This window comes from Tachypleus tridentatus, chromosome 6, assembly GCF_004210375.1.
Source record: "Tachypleus tridentatus isolate NWPU-2018 chromosome 6, ASM421037v1, whole genome shotgun sequence".
NCBI lineage: Eukaryota > Metazoa > Arthropoda > Merostomata > Xiphosura > Limulidae > Tachypleus > Tachypleus tridentatus.
Window position 1 is genome coordinate 34,061,476 of NC_134830.1, and position 17,960 is coordinate 34,079,435.

The 17,960-nt window shown below is 35.4% G+C and overlaps 1 protein-coding gene across 1 annotated transcript; it reads right to left on the reverse strand.

Annotated features, from left to right (window-relative positions):
- Nucleotides 1–255: 255 nt before the first annotated feature.
- LOC143254515 (septin-2-like) lies at nucleotides 256–13,081 on the reverse strand. Its single transcript, XM_076509687.1, has 5 exons — nucleotides 12,882–13,081; nucleotides 5,920–6,043; nucleotides 2,165–2,281; nucleotides 670–751; nucleotides 256–400 (listed from the first exon to the last, which is right to left on the reverse strand). Exons 1-5 carry the CDS (start codon nucleotides 12,921–12,923, stop codon nucleotides 256–258), a joined length of 510 nt encoding a protein of 169 aa, XP_076365802.1. The 5' UTR covers nucleotides 12,924–13,081.
- Nucleotides 13,082–17,960: the final 4,879 nt, after the last annotated feature.

A 17,960-nucleotide genomic window follows, 5' to 3' on the forward strand; every position in this document is an offset into this window, starting at 1 on the left:
TCCCATGTCATGTAGGACATACAAGGTATAAACAACTTACTTTATATTACAAAAATTTATTAAAATGTGACACAAACATTCACTCACTCATGTCCTATTGGATATACAAGGTAAAAAACAAGTTACATCATTATAATGCAAACATTTCTTACTAAAATGTGACACACACACCTTTTATGTGTAAAACTGAGAAGGTACAAACTTTAGACTAGCTATATTTATTAAAATGATACACAGACACACACATGCATACACTTACCCATGTCCTGTAGGACATATAAAGTATAAACAAGCATGGATGCGAGTGTCATGATAGGTTGACAGTGAACGTTTTATCTTCAGTTCTTCCTGTAGAAAGTTCTCAAACTGAGTGTCAATGTAATCCACAATAGCTTGGAAACTGAAACACAAAGTTTGACATCACACAAAGCATATTCACTTGTAGTACTCAAACTCTATGATAAAACAAAATACTGAATAAATTACCTGTATAGTAGAACACGTCTTTATAAAATGGTAAGAAACAAGAGAGCCTGGAGTTGGGAGAGGTGTTTTGATTCATGTATTAAGAAAAATAACACTAAGTTAGTGTGTTGGAGATGTGTGATTTCTTATCTTTCATTTCTTTACTTTAGTTCATTAAAAACTAAGTACGACACACAGTCTCACCTGTCCTCTTTGTTTATCTGGTCTCCGTATCCTACAGTCTCAACAATGGTTAATTTCAAATTCACATTGCTTTCAAGCAGCTCTGAAATATAGGATGTTAGCCATGATTTTGATCAAATAATTATATACAAGGAAGAAAGAAACTTTAGCTTACATCTAAATTAAGAATATTTAAATAAATATTATATCTCACATGCTAATACAAACATGTTGTTTAACCACACTTTTCAGGTATAGAACAAACAAGCCAATGTGAGTGTCTATGTTACTTTTACCAGGTAAAAGATGTTAACTTAATCTGACATAGCTAGATGTAAAGTGCCACTACCCGTGTTACTTCCTACCATCAGGTAAGATGGTACTGTTAACTTAATCTGACATAGCTAGATGTAAAGTGCTACTACCTGTGTTACTTCCTACCATCAGGTAAGATGGAACTGTTAAGTTAATCTGACATAGCTAGATGTATAGTGCCACTACCCATGTTATTTCTTACCATCAGGTAAGATGGAACTGTTAACTTAATCTGACATAGCTAGATGTAAAGTGCCACTACCTGTGTTACTTCCTACCATCAGGTAAGATGGAACTGTTAACTTAATCTGACATAGCTAGATGTAAAGTGCCACTACCTGTGTTACTTCCTACCATCAGGTAAGATGGAACTGTTAACTTAATCTGACATAGCTAGATGTAAAGTGCCACTACCTGTGTTACTTCCTACCATCAGGTAAGATGGAACTGTTAACTTAATCTGACATAGCTAGATGTAAAGTGCCACTACCTGTGTTACTTCCTACTATCAGGTAAGATGGAACTGTTAACTTAATCTGACATAGCTAGATGTAAAGTGCCACTACCTGTGTTACTTCCTACCATCAGGTAAGATGGAACTGTTAACTTAATCTGACATAGCTAGATGTAAAGTGGCACTACCTGTGTTACTTCCTACCATCAGGTAAGATGGAACTGTTAACTTAATCTGACATAGCTAGATGTAAAGTGCCACTACCTGTGTTACTTCCTACCATCAGGTAAGATGGAACTGTTAACTTAATCTGACATAGCTAGATGTAAAGTGCCACTACCTGTGTTACTTCCTACCATCAGGTAAGATGGAACTGTTAAGTTAATCTGACATAGCTAGATGTAAAGTGCCACTACCTGTGTTACTTCTTACCATCAGGTAAGATAGAACTGTTAACTTAATCTGACATAGCTAGATGTAAAGTGCTACTACTAGTTGTACTTAATGTAAGACATTTTCTCAGTTGAAGGTTTATAATAAAAATATTTGTGCCATTGACGGATACAGAATAGTTTTAATAAAACACAAGCTGAGAGAACCAGTTGGCAGATAACCTTTCTTTATTAACAGTGTTGCTAGTTTTACAAATTATATTGAAAATCATGGAAGATCTATTAAAAACAACACAAGTTGATTCATTAACTTTAAATTAATAAAGATTTGTTAACATAATCTATTTAAACTTACCATACGTATTTGACTTCAGTCTAACATTAGGAAATGAATGAGTGTTACTTTGTTGAGAATCAAAAGTGGTGTTGAAGAGTGAATCCATCATGGTGGATTTCCCCAAACCAGTCTCTCCTACATAAAGAAAACAAAGTTCTATAAGAGATCCTCAAAATGCATTCAGAGTTTGATAAATATTTCATAAAAAGTTGGTGAGAAGAATAAAAAAACAGAATTACAAGAAACCATCTCACCAAAACTATGATATTATAGGTTGGATGCATAGATATTATTATAAAGACAAAAACAAAGAGAAACCAAACTGTTCTGAGTATAGGATCTAAAACCAGTGAATTGTTGGGTACAATGCTTTTCAAACACAGAATGTCATCAATTCTGACTTATCTACTAAAGTCCCATTGATTGGTTGTAATAAAGTTGGTTAATATTTTAGTGAAAACTGGTTGGTTGTAATAAAGTTGGTTAGTATTTTAGTGAGAACTGATTGGTTGTAATAAAGTTGGTTAGTATTTTAGTGAGAACTGATTGGTTGTAATAAAGTTGGTTAGTATTTTAGTGAGAACTGATTGGTTGTAATAAAGTTGGTTAGTATTTTAGTGAGAACTGATTGGTTGCAATAAAGTTGGTTGGTATTTTAGTGAGAACTGGTTGGTTGTAATAAAGTTGGTTGGTATTTTAGTGAGAACTGGTTGGTTGTAATAAAGTTGGTTAGTATTTTAGTGAGAACTGGTTGGTTGTAATAAAGTTGGTTTGTATTTTAGTGAGAACTGATTGGTTGTAATAAAGTTGGTTAGTATTTTAGTGAGAACTGATTGGTTGTAATAAAGTTGGTTAGTATTTTAGTGAAAACTGATTGGTTGTAATAAAGTTGGTTAGTATTTTAGTGAGAACTGGTTGGTTGTAATAAAGTTGGTTAGTATTTTAGTGAGAACTGGTTGGTTGTAATAAAGTTGGTTTGTATTTTAGTGAGAACTGATTGGTTGTAATAAAGTTGGTTAGTATTTTAGTGAGATCTGGTTGGTTGTACTAAAGTTGGTTAGTATTGTGAGAAATGTTTGGTTGTAATAAAGTTGGTTAGTATTTTAGTGAGAACTGGTTGGTTGTAATAAAGTTGGTTAGTATTTTAGTGAGAACTGGTTGGTTGTAATAAAGTTGGTTAGTATTTTAGTGAGAACTGGTTGGTTGTAATAAAGTTGGTTAGTATTTTAGTGAGAACTGGTTGGTTGTAATAAAGTTGGTTAGTATTTTAGTGAGAACTGGTTGGTTGTAATAAAGTTGGTTAGTATTTTAGTGAGAACTGGTTGGTTGTAATAAAGCTGGTGTACAATTTATTAATGCTATGGAAACACTTTCATTGTAAACAATGATACATTCTCAACAGCCCTGTCACTTTTTCATGTTTTAAATATATAAATCTATTTACCTTAAACATTGAAATTGTGTATATATATTTTTACAATAACGTACAAGGTAACTTGCATCTGATATGTTCTTTAACTGCAATTAATCACATTAAAATAGATTTCTTGTTCAAGAATCTTCTAATTGTTTCTTGTGAGATCTGATCATGATGAAATACATGTAACCTGAAATGTTCATGATCTGATCACGAAGAAATACGTGACCTGAAACGTTCACAATCTGATCACGAAGAAATACATGTAACCTGAAACGTTCACAATCTGATCACGAAGAAATACACGTAACCTGAAACGTTCACAATCTGATCACGATGAAATACATGTAACCTGAAATGTTCACAATTTGATCACAATGAAATACATGTAACCTGAAATGTTCACAATTTGATCACGATGAAATACATGCGACCTGAAATGTTCAAGATCTGATCACGATGAAATACATGTGACCTGAAACATTCACAATCTGATCACGATGAAATACATGTAACATGAAATGTTCACAGATAAAGTTTTAATTTTTATACAGTTTTCATTCACAATTCCTTATATGAACAACAGCACTATATGCCTCAAGAAACACCACAGTCTCAAGTGTTTATGGGAGCTAAATAAAACAAACTTGTTCGAGAAAGTAAGATGTTCTTTATTCTAGGGTACATGATTTACCACTTGTTAACTTATTTTTGGACTTGTTTTTCATGTACATGTATTTAATCACTACTAGCAGAACATACCCTGTTAATCTAAACTCTATAGACATAGCTGTAAGTCATAAATAAACCCACGATATGAATGATGCAGTGTGTTCTTAGCTCAGGCTTGCAAAGATAAGACATTAGATACATTTTGTTTTCTAAGGATAATAATTGTTATGCTACAAATATATTAGTTTGTTTAATCCAGTAGTTTTTGTCACTGCTTGCTTTGTCGTTAAGCACAGAGCTAAACACAGAGATATCAATGTAATTCCCACCACAGATACTGAAACCTCAATTTTTAGCATTATAATTCCCCAGACTTACTGCTGAACCCCTGGGGGCTTCCACGATTTGGTGCACCTGTCTTATGTGACCAATAAGTTTGAACAGTGCAATTAACAAATATGAAATTACTTTTTTCCAAGAAAGATTGTGCTTCATAACAAACTTAACAATTCTAGTAACTTCAACTTATTATACATGTTTAAATAACAATGTTTTATTTATATTTTCATTCTATAATATCAAACTAACCAAATAAAACTTCATTACATCAAACTATAGTTCTTTTGTAACTGATATACAAAGTGTATAATTCATTTGGTTGGCACTAATCAAACAAATAAGTTTCCATAATACTTAAAAGTATTACATTCACACATGCATCTAATTAAATGGATTTGAGTGAGACACAAGATGTGATATAAAAATAACAAAATCTAAGCACAATTTACACTTTTGTTATTATAATTATTTTTATTTCATATCTAAATTTGTCATAACACGATTCTTTGAATTTGGGCTCCAAAAATATTACACCCAAAATTGGTATCTTATCTCAAACTTAGCCTGTGTTATTCCCCCCATCTTCTGCAAGGCAAAGTCCAGCCCACATAACAAATTTAGTCTGTATTACCCATATTTTGTTATAAGGCCAAGTCCAGCCCACATAACAAATTTAGACTGTATTACTCTAATTTTGTTACAAGGCCAAGTCCAGCCCACATAACAAATTTAGTCTGTATTACTCCAATTTTGTTATAAGGCCAAGTCCAGCCCACATAACAAATTTAGTTTGTATTACCCATATTTTGTTATAAGGCCAAGTCCAGCCCACATAACAAATTTAGACTGTATTACTCTAATTTTATTACAAGGCCAAGTCCAGCCCACATAACAAATTTAGTCTGTATTACCCATATTTTGTTACAAGGCCAAGTCCAGCCCACGTAACAAATGTAAACTGTATTACCCATATTTTCTTAAAAGGCCATGACAGCACTTGCACACTGTTGCAATCATTAGGCCTTCTCTTACAAATTATACTGAAATGAAAATACAATGTTAACTGTACCATGAATAAAGTAAACATTAACTTGTAGAAATTCCACAGCTGACTAACAGTGATTCAAATGTTACTAAGTCTGCATGACTAAAAACAACTGACTACTCATCAACTATTAACCTCTCCTGAACTAACTGTCCAACCAGCAGTTGTGTATATAAACTATGCAAAGTTTCTTTATCACTAACACTATCAAATTATCTAGAAATGAATTGCTCGTAACATAATGCATCCTCTCACATCCAAATTAAAACACTAAAAATACAGCTTACGATACATACATACCGATACAAAGTATGTTGAACGTAAATCTCTGTTGAACAGATTTATTGACCAGTTGGTCAGGAAGACTGTCAAACCCCACGTGTCCTTGTAGTTTTAATGTTCTCAAACCAGTGACATCACCAGCCTGAAAATCAGATAGATATATCTAGCAACAGAATACAAAACTATACAACACTGATACTCAGAATGATCATCAAGTAATGTAAGGGTAAAGTAACTATTTGAGGTCGAGAAAAATAAACACTGCCTTTTGTTTTAATATACTGATAAGAAATGAGTAACATAAACAGTAAACCTAAAAAGAAACAAAACACTTGAATTACAACAAAGATTGAACAATGACATTATTCACACAAGTTAAAACACTAATTAATAATCCATATTAACCATGACAACAACTATATTAGTTTATCTAAAAAGTGTCTTCTGAAGACACGAGTTGTACTTCTGTAATTACTTTTGCTAAAGAGGAATTATACTGATTGTTTAGTACAAGTGAAAACTACTGATAACTTGGAAGTTTCAAAACAAGAAACATAAGGTTAAAATATGTCCATTTCTAACAGATAATTCTCAGTGAACTAATACCACTATAAACAAATTACATTGGTTTTGTAAGGTGAATTATACTATTAAAAATATTTTTACACAACTTTTATGCTAATGTTAACTTAATCTGACATAACTGGTGTAAACAATGAACAGATTTTCTAATAAAAAAACATATGTTTAGAGAACTAGTTGGTATATAACCCTACTTTGTTAACTGTGTTGCTAATTTGCTAGTGTTCTACAAATTAATTTGAAATTATAGAAGACCTATTAATATAACAATTTGAAACAATGTGGGACCTACTGGTCCATATCAGATATTCCAACCTCTTCACTACACTAATTAAAAGTATATAGATATCTTAAAGCCAGCTGTGATTATTCATATATTTATTGAGCTGTATTATAAATAAACTGAACAAATGTAACTAATCATAGTATTATAAATACACTGAACATAGTTAAATAGTGGTTGTTTGGTAGGTGTTTTATGGCACAAAACAGCTAGGATAACTGTGTCAAACATCCGGTAAAAGGTTAAAATTAAAGTAAAATTCATGAAAGGAAATGAAGATAAAACAAAACAAAGTTTAAAAAACATAAACAGCATAAACCAATGTTTACATCTAGTTTACAGAGGTAGAACTACAGTAATACAAGTTGTAAAGAACTTTCTGTAGCATAACTGTAATTATCATGATTCACCAGGAAGACTTAACAGGTAAGTACAAAAACCACCGTCAGTCACCTGAAGTTGGCCTTTCCAGTCCTGGTTCTGAGTTATGTATCATTATGGCCATTTTCGAAAAGTAAAGTAATAAGCGTTTTAAAAGACTTGTAGCAAAAGTGTAATTATAACTCCCCAGGATGACTAACAGGTAGTTCAAACAGCAGAGTTAGTCACCTGAAGTTGGCCATTCCAATCTTGGTTTTAAGTTATTTGATGTTACGGCCATTTTCTAATTTCAATCAAACTAGATGTCCTTTGATTCTTAAAAAGGAATCACATTAAAACAGTTTAATGTATAAATTAAACTTAAACGACATTAAAAAGATTAATGGTCTTTAAAAAACAAAATATTTCCAAGGTGGACACTGTAACCATCACTAATAACACTGTCTAATGTTATGGACAAACCTTGTGACAGAACATGTTTATAAAGGTGCCATCGTTGAGAGTTGTAACGACAGCAAGACAGTAAAATGTGTCTTATTGTGATGCGAGTGTTACACAGACAACACACTGGTGCATCAGTTCCAGATAAAAGAAAACGAGTTAAAAAACTGACCAATACGTAGTCTAGTTAGAACAACTTCCTCTTTCCAATCCTTACAGAAGCAAGATGGTCAAAGTCCAATATATGGTTTTATTTGGAAACACTTGTTTTCACATTGCTCACTCCAAGACGACTGACAAATGGCACGGAGCCGAGCCTTGAATACAGGACCATAGTCCATGTATGGAACAGGCACAGTGGTGACAGTGCCAGAGCAGATAGATTTAGCTACAGTGTAGGTGAGCTCATTTCCATGAATACCAATGTGGCCTGGTATCTAGAAAAACTGCATAAAAGTAGATGTTAAAGAGAAATGGGCCAGTTGATTTTAAATATCTGTGAGAACCAACGTGAAGCAATTCCAAGGCCAGCAGAGAACTAAGTGAGTAAGTATAAATAGTGCAGTTTGAGTACTGCTTAGCTTCTATGTGATCCAGGGCAAGAGAAATGGCATACACTTCAGCAGTGAACACAGAAGCTGTAGAGGGAATTCTGTGCACAACCACCGAACCATAACACACCATGGCAGAACCCACAGAGTCACCTGATTTTGAACTATCTGTGTAAATAGGAATGGAAGCATGGTTTGAAAGATGTTCAGCAAATAACACAGTATTTCTAGTCAGGAATGTCTATTTTTCTCAGATGACTTAAAGATAGGTCATATTTGGGGACTGTAAGAACCCATGGTGGGCTGACTAATAGATACAGCAATGTTATCAAGGACAGACCAAATTCATCCATCTGTGCCTCGATACAAAGGCCAAAAGGAGCAATGGCAGATGATCTGTTCTGAAAAGAATGGCCCACAGAGGAAGGAAAACACAACCCCAGGTGGGACCCTTTGGTAAGGAATGAAGTTTGAGGCATATAGTAAAGACAGCTACAAACAGCAGAGGTGCAAAGAAGGTTCATGAGACTCTGGATATAAGCTCTGAACTAGTGGAGTGCAGAAAGCCTCACTGCAGAGCCAAAATCGTTGATGATGAATGGGGTCCAGCATCTTTAAGGCCAAGGTCCTGGCAGAGCCATAGACCAGTGATCCGTAGTCAAGTTTTGATCGAATAAGAGCATGATATATCTGTAGCACAGAACACTGATCTGCTCCTCAAGTGGTGGAAGAGAGGACACAGTGGATGTTCAGAGCTCTTGTACACATGACCCATAACTGCTGGATGTGTGGAATAAAGGTCAGCTTACGGTCAAAGATAAGCCCCAAGAACTTTGTCTCAGACACCACAGGCAGCACAACTTCACCGATACAAAGTTTAGGATCAGGGTGAATGCCCTGTTGGTGGCAAAAGTGCATGCAAACAATTGTAGAGAGAGAGAGAGAGAAGTTAAAGCAGCTTGCTATGGTCAACTTCAGTAAATAACTGAGGGCAATCTGTAGCTGTTGCTCAATATACCTCATGTTTGACAACTGCCATGTGATGTGAAAGTTGTTGACATGGAGATTGCCCAGTGATGGCATCAATCTTTATACTGAAAAGTGTGACACTCAAAACACAGCCCTGAGGGACTCCAAGTTCCTGTAAAAAAGAACAGAAAAGTGTTGAACCCACATGAACCTGGAATCTCGTGTCCATTAAAAAAATTAATAAAAATGAGCAAATGGCCATGTAACCCATATATATATGGAGGTCTCACAAAATGCCATACCTCCATGTTGTATCATAAGCCATCTTAATGTCAAAGAATATTGATACAAGTTGTTGCCATTTGAGAAAAGCTTCTCTGATTGATGTTTCAAGTCAAATCAGATGGTCCATGGTGAAGCACTATCACTGGAACCCACACTGGGTGGGTGAAAGGAGGTTGTTTGATTTGTGGAACCAAACAAGGCGAGCATTAACCATCCTTTCTAAGGCCTTACAGAGACAGCTCGTCAAAGCAATTGGACAGTAATTTGAAGGAATCTTGGGGTCTTTCCCAGGCTTAGAAAGGTAGGACAATTGCCTGGTGCCAGGCATTAGAAAAAACATTCTTCTGCCACAACCAGTTAAAACAATCAGAAGAATAGCAAGAGATAGATGGCACAGCATTTCTTAGTGTACATCATCAAGTACGACCAAAGTACTGCCAGACCAATGAAGGGACAGGACAGTTTGAGTTCCACCAGTGTAAAGGGATGATTATAGTCATGGAGACAATCAGCTCAAAAGGAAAGAGGTGATTGCTCTGCTGAGTGTTGATAGCTAAGAAGGTGGAGGAAGAAGCAGAAATGTAAGATACCTGGCAAAGGCTTTCACCTAGAGTATCAGCAATGCTCCAGGTATCAACTACTTCCTGACCATCAGAGAGCAAGATCAAGAGGGGGACAATTATACTGCCCACTGACCTTTTGAATGTCCTATATGACTTTGGAACTAGCAGTAGAAGATATGCTGGTTGTGAACTTAATTCAACATTCCTTCTGTGATGCAGTGCAAGAGCATGGGACACCTACGAAAAGAATACCAGGCCTGTTTTTGAGTCTTCCATACTATGTGGCAGGCAGGATTCTACCATGGATGAGGATATTGTGGAAAATGTGTTGAGGATTTAGAAATACATTAAGCAGCTGTCTGTATAACACAGTTACTGCTGTCACACAGTCATCTATTGATGGCTTAAAGATGATAGCAGGATCAAGTTCTACAAGAGCAGTGAAAGAAGGTCAGTTTGGTTGATCCAGCTTCCACCGGGGCACGCGAGTCGGGTGGCATCGACCACGGCCAGTCTCTCTCAAAATTACAGGAAAATGATCACTGCCTTATGGATTGTTGTTAACCCTCCATAAAAAGTGGGAGGATAGTGAAGGGGAGCAAACTGAGAGATCGGTACCAGTAAAGGACTGACTAGGTGCAAGAAAATAAGTATAAGAACCAGTATTGAAAAGAGAAAGGTTGTGATTAGAAAGCATACACTCTAAGGAGCAACCCCTCCTATCAATATCAGCACTTCCCCAGAGGGAATGATGTTAATTATAGTCCCCTAGGATTAAAAAGGGAGACAGCAACTGTTCAATGAAAGCATCATGATCCAACTGATTATTGGTCTCTCCAGGCAACAGGTACAGAGAACAAACAGTGATGGTATGACCCAAGGAAACACAGATGGCTACGACCTCCAAGGGTGTATCGAATGGCAAAGACAGGGTTGGCACATGCTGTTCAACCATCATTCAGCCCATCATTTCTGTACAAAGAAAACTGCCAAAGGGACTGTATCAGCAGGTTTCAGAAATGTTTCCTGTAAGGAAAAACACACAGGATGGCAGGAAGCAATCAGTGTTTTGAGGTCATCCAGATTAGAATGTAAACGTTGGTAGTTCCATTGTATGAAGGCAGCAATTTTTATTCATGTGTAGAGAACCCTTCTGTTTATGACCACGTCTTTTTTATTTACTGTTTTTATTGTAGGGGGGTCTATCAACCTCCATGGATCCTGTCCTTGTCGATTGTGCATGTCATTGCTGTTGGAAGGGGATTTCAGCAACTGAGGACATGAACGAATGATCGTTTTGCATCTTGGGGTGGGAGAAGAAAATGTACCCAAGGAAATGTCTGTTCCAGGAACTAAAGGAAGTGAATCTTGGGAGTTGTTGGAATGTATGCTAAGGGCAGAGATGGGTGTTGAAGACTTTTAACCATGGAAGTCAAAGGATTTTTCATTTGGTTTGTGAACGATTCTTTTGGAAGCACAGAGAGATCTGTGTGCACTTCCACTGTAGTAGTGGAACAAAGTGCAGCAGCATACGTCTGAGATGAAGTGGTGGACAGCAATTTTCAAGCTTCAGGGTAAGTAATTTTTTGAATAGTTTTCAAATGCTGCATCTCTTTTTCTTCCAACCATTTAGGGCAAGAACAAAAGTAGGATGGGTGAGAACCATTGCAACTGACACAATGAGGATCAGTTTCACACTCACAGGCATTGTAATCCTTGCCATTGTAACGAGCCATGCATCAAGGAACCCTGACGTGATGTCTTTGAGTGAACAAACTGCTGACACTGGAAACATTTGACAGGGTTTAGAATGTGTGGCCATACCCTGCAATTAAGATAATCTGCCATGATAGTTGACTAACAGTAATATTATAAATACATTGAACACAGTTAAATAATAGTAGTATTATAAATACACTGAACACGGTTAAATAATAGTATTATAAATACACTGAACACAGTTAAATAATAGTAGTATTATAAATACACTGAACACAGTTAAATAATAGTAGTATTATAAATACACTAAACACAGTTAAATAGCAGTAATACTCTACAGTTTCCTGAAAGTTGATAACTATCTTTATTTGACAACTAGTACTTAATTGGGAAAAGTTTTAAGTCTGATGTTTCATTGTGACAAGGTAATACCCCATTTTGAGCAGTTTTTACCATCTAACTGCAGTCATTAAATTTTATTATAAACTGTTAGTAAACTTATGTTATTGTTCAAAAATTTGGATGTTTGTAGAGTGATACTTTAATCAATCTTCAAATGCATCCTGAGTTACACCAACCTATTTGATACAGAGAGCAATCTCAACTGATGTGACAACTGGTTTAGAATTAGACTACAATGATGAATTCACATATACCAGTCATAGACAAATTTTATGTAGTTTCTGAAAACGTGCCATTATCATTGGTTAAAAAACCGTAAATAACACTACAAAAACAAAGTTCATTCATAAACGTCAACAATACTTTAAGTTGTATTTCAATTTGTAATAATATTTTGAGATAATTAACCTTTATCCAACATTTATTTGAGTTAACCGTATGTTAACAGTGGTACCTGATCCTACCCTGTTTATACTTAAATCTCGTTTTATTTTAGAACAAATGAGCTTGAAAATAAATTACTAAAGTACCAGGATTTTTACTTGTCACAAATTACACACTAACTAGTAGGTTTAAATCTGGAACTAGTATGAACTTATTTTACCGCTCGAAGTAACTATAGTAAGGCTAATGTACGCCACTCTTGCTGATAAGTATTTAAAATTAACTTTCAGTTTCTGAATGTAGTTAGTAATACTATATTATTAGAGTTTATAGTATATATTACAATAGTTTCGTAGTTCTATCGTTAGGCCCAACAAGCGTAAAACTCAATAAGAATAAATATTAGTGGTTCAATTTTACCCCATGCCCGTGATGTTTTCTTGCTACATCAGCTGCTGCCATTTTTAAATTCGCTTCAATAAGTAGACAATTAAATAAAGAAATTTGAAAATAACTATTTTATTAATCTGATTTAACAACGTTAACACCAACACCTCACACACATTCCTCTCTAACACTTCCTAAGACTATTGTCTTACATTCAGTTGTGAAAATGGGCTGGGCACAGTGAATATTTAGCGCCCTCTAGTTAATTAAAAATGTGTATATATTTAAAACGTGAAAGTATATAATCGCTAAAAGCAAAGTATTATTTAAAGACATTAATTCTTATTTCTCTTGAATTTCAACACATTTATTAAAAAAATAAATCAAACTCAGTTGTGATTGGATAGTGATATATACCGCTAAATGTTAATTATCGCCTTTACTATTAAGGAAGGATGACTGATGTCAGTCCTTCAATAACAATGAAACAAGATGGTATAGAGAGCATATTTTTTTTACTTGTTTTTAACGCAGTGTTTCAATAGACATAGGAAGGCTGTATATATAATCAAGTTATAAATATAATGAGATTCCAACTGTAATATTTATTATTTATCAATTATTGGATGGTAGTTCCTGTTTCGGGTTCGATTCCCCTCGGTGGGCTCAGCAGATAGCCCGATGTGGCTTTGCTATAAACACACACACACACAGTTCCTGTTTCACTCTCTACTTAAGCGTTTTATAGGAACACCAAATTTCTGTAAGAAAGCTAACTTAACGGGATAATGATAATATTATACATTGACGCTAGAGTTATTAATTTTTAAAAATTACACTCAGTTATTAATAATAATTATAAAAACGGATATTCCGTTTGAAGCTATATCACCTTAAAGAATTTTTTTAACACCGTTATTTTGGTTTTTCAGTTATCGTGTACAAAAAACAAAGTAGAAGAAAAAAGAACAAGAAAAATTCAAACCATCTGCTGTGACATTTGTAGAAATTTCCAGAACTCGTGACTCAGTCATTACACAGATATTGTTATAAAAGGAAATAATGTACAGTATTGTAAAGTTCTGACGACCTATTGAAGATATATTTAAAATACTATTTCCATAGACAGTTCGAGCCGTCGCTATGTAGGCACAGCATGGCCAGGTGGGTTAAGGCGTTCGCCTCATAATCCGAGGGTTGCGGGTTCGAATCTCCTTTGCACCAAACATGCTCGCTTTTTTCAGCTGTGGGGCGTTATAAGTGATGGTCAATCCCACTATTTGTCGGTAAAAGAGTAGCCCAAGAGTTGGCGGTGGGTGGTGATGACTAGCTGCCTTCCAGCTAGTCTTGCCCTGCAAAATTAGGGACGGCTAACGCAGTTAGTCCTCGTGTAGCTTTGTGCGAAATTCATAAACAAACAAACAAACAAACAAACAAACAAACAAACAAACAAACAATCCCTATGTATGAAGTGTCGCCACCTCTCATAAAAAGGTTTGTTATCTAGCGTAAAATTATGGAGTTGAAAGAAGGTGGGGTGCAAAAGGGTGTAAAGCCCCCAAAGAGACAGATAAGTTGGGTGTTATTCATCGTTTGAAGCCTTCACCCAGTAGGTACTTCAATTATCTTGTGAGTAACCGAGATTGGCAGCTGTTTACGTGTGATATAAGACACTAATGTTTTATGTTTTCTCGGTTATTAGAATAATGAATTAATTTTACTTTTCTTGCGAATCAGTGAAAAGATGACTTCATTCCATTGTAATCCGAAAGTGCACGTTATAATTTTCTCTTGCGCTAACGTAGTGGTTGTCAATAGAGATCAAATATATCGTCTGGCTTTCAATATGACTTCTTATACTGACGTTAATTTAGTCTTCTAGCCGATAGAGGGCAATAGCTGCCATTTACCATGTATTCCAGGAAGAAGTGAAGAGGTCTGACTAGTTGGTGGATTAAGTAATTGGAAGTGATGACGTGAGTTATCTGTTCACTTCTTATGATAAAACACAGCGGTTACCCTTGTGGTCAATAAACCTGGCTGTTATCCACGTCATTATTATAATCTGAAGAGTCTAGCAATAAGAATCTCATTAGATAGGACTAGTTGAGATAATATATCGGTTTATCTTGCACACTAATACAGAGGTCCAACAGTGAAATCAGTTAAGATAAGGTATCGGTTTATCTTGTACGATAATACAGAGGTCCAACAGTGAAATCAGTTGAGGTAAGGTATCGGTTTATCTTGTACAATAATACAGAGGTCCAACAGTGAAATCACTTAAGATAATGTATCGGTTTATCTTGTACACTAATACAGAGGTCCAACAGTGAAATCAGTTAAGGTAAGGTATCGGTTTATCTTGTACAATAATACAGAGGTCCAACAGTGAAATCACTTAAGATAATGTATCGGTTTATCTTGTACGATAATACAGAAGTCCAGCAGTGAACTCGGTTAAGGTAAGATATGGGTTTATCTTGTACAACAGTGACACCAGTTCAGTTAGTGTCTTCAAGAAACGTTATGCTTGTTTAAAAACCATGGGTTGTTTGTCTGACAGAAATTCAGAATATAAAGTAACGGTAAATGAACTCATTGTTTTAAAATTTCGGAGAGAAGACATTATCGGCTTTTGTTTAAATTAATGATCACTGATTTAAATATCCGAAACTTTTCATCATTGAAGACAATCTAGTACCACATACCTTTATTTCTATGACACCCTAGTACCACATACCTTTATTTCTATGACACCCTCGTACCACATATCTTTATTTCTATGACACCCTAGTACCACATACCTTTATTTTTATGACACCCTAGTACCACATACCTTTATTTTTATGACACCCTAGCCCACATATCTTTATTTCTATGACACCCTAGTACCACATACCTTTATTTTTATGACACCCTAGCCCATATATCTTTATTTCTATGACACCCTAGTACCACATACATTTATTTCTATGACACCCTAGTACCACATACCTTTATTTCTATGACACCCTCCTACCACATATCTTTATTTCTATGACACCCTGGTAGCCACATACCTTTGTTTTTATGACACCCTGGTCACATATCTTTGTTTCTTGACATCCTAGTCCACATATCTTTGTTTCTATGACACCCTAGTACCACATACCTTTATTTTTATGACACCCTAGCCCACATATCTTTATTTCTATGACACCCTAGTACCACATACCTTTATTTCTATGACACCGTAGCCCACATACATTTATTTCTATGACACCCTAGTACCACATACCTTTATTTCTATGACACCCTCGTACCACATATCTTTATTTCTATGACACCCTAGTACCACATACCTTTATTTCTATGACACCCTAGTACCACATACCTTTATTTTTATGACACCCTAGTCCACATATCTTTATTTCTATGACATCCTAGTCCACATATCTTTGTTTGTATGACACCCTAGTACCACACATATTGTTTGTTTGTAGAGTTTTTATTTTGGATTTGTAGTTGTTCTACGATCAGTGAAACTCTTGCGATATCTCTAACGGTTTGACACGACACAGTTTTGAAAACGAGGTAGTAGTGTTAAGCTAAAACTCACAATAGAGGACAGCACTGTACTTAAAAACTGGTTTAATCGAAATATTTAACAGCTTCTCTGTAATTATTCCTCGATGAGTCAGAGTTAAGTTTACAGACTTACAACGTTAAAATTCTGGGTTCTCTTCCATACGAAGGACGGAGAACAGGTAACTAAATTTGTGGTTCAGCGTTGAAACAACGAAACATTTTACGTAACCTGATCGTTGTACCATTTTAATATTTAACTTAAAAATACTCGATAAACTGCCAGCTCTCCCCATCGAGAAGTCCAGGATTTGTTCGATTTCTTAATCCTATGAGTTTTTTCATTATTATGATTTTATTTATAAACATGCAGATCTTTATACACAGCCATCTTTAATAGCTTGCCTGCAACGCTTAAAATAGCTACTGTGCCCTTCTGCGCTTGAAAACATCTAACTCTGTCTATAAATAAGGGTTGAGGTCAAGCAGTTTGAGAAGCTGTCATAATATTCTGACTCGCCCCATGTGTGTTTTATTAATTATCCCTTGGAGACGTGGGCCTCTAATTATATATATATATGGCATTACTGCTGCCCTCTGTAGTGAGTGTAACAGTTATTCGTCTTTGGCGTGTTTTTAATGATTTATTGAAATCAAGTTAATTTTCATACGTTCCCGTAACGTTCTTCACCTCTATTGGTTCAGCAAGGGAAGAGTAGGGATGGTATGTTACCATCCCCTGGTTCGATCTATTACAACAAAATGCTTCTTCAGAATTTTATTTTAGGAGTGCAAGGGTTAAGAAATGGAATCCAGGCGAACGAGAAAACAGCGACATCTTCAAGATGAGAGAAACAACCTTATTTTTTATATATATTACACGATGAACCATTTAATGTGTCAAGACTTTTTTCTTTTGTCTTAGGGGTAAATTTTATATTCATGCAGTTTGTTTATAGTAGAATGTCCCTCGGTGGCTCACCAGTAAGACCTTGTAATTCAGAGTTGGTCTGGGATTTTTACCAAGAGGTGATGAACGTTCCAAATAATATTTCACAATACCAAAACTTCATGCAGGTGAACTCTATAGTAAAGGCCTCCTATCTTCATTAAAAAAAAAAAAAAAACATTCCCTGTTTGTTTGTCTGGTTTCTCGGTTTCGAAGAACCCTCAGGTTATTAACATGACCCCCCTCTCCCACCCTGTGGCTCGAGGTTAAGGGACAAATCACATTTTGTTACTCCCCGTGATATTAAAAAAAAATATGTCTTTAGACTAAAGACTGGCTGTTGATCGTACTGTAGACACGAGCTCAAAGGCACAGAGCGCCTCAAGAACTTCAACGGCATGAGTTGACGTCTTCTTCCCGATATAGCATACAAATAATGGCTTCATAGTCGTTATTTAGTTTATATGTCTTTACGTGACCAGAGTTCCAGGTACGGCCGACAGGGGGTGTTATTTCGAAAACATGATGAACAAACACTTCTTTCATTAGCGTTATGATGTATGATTCTCTAAAAGAAGGAACATGTATTATACAGA

Excerpts from the sequence above, each read along its gene's own strand:
- LOC143254515 (XM_076509687.1), bottom strand. The coding sequence starts at position 12,923 with ATGGCAGCAGCTGATGTAGCAAGAAAACATCACGGGCATGGG. Across the intron at positions 752-2,164 it reads ACTGAAGTCAAATACGTATG|AGCTGCTTGAAAGCAATGTG; the intron begins GTAAGTTTAAAT and ends CCTATATTTCAG. Across the intron at positions 401-669 it reads CAGATAAACAAAGAGGACAG|TTTCCAAGCTATTGTGGATT; the intron begins GTGAGACTGTGT and ends TTTGTGTTTCAG.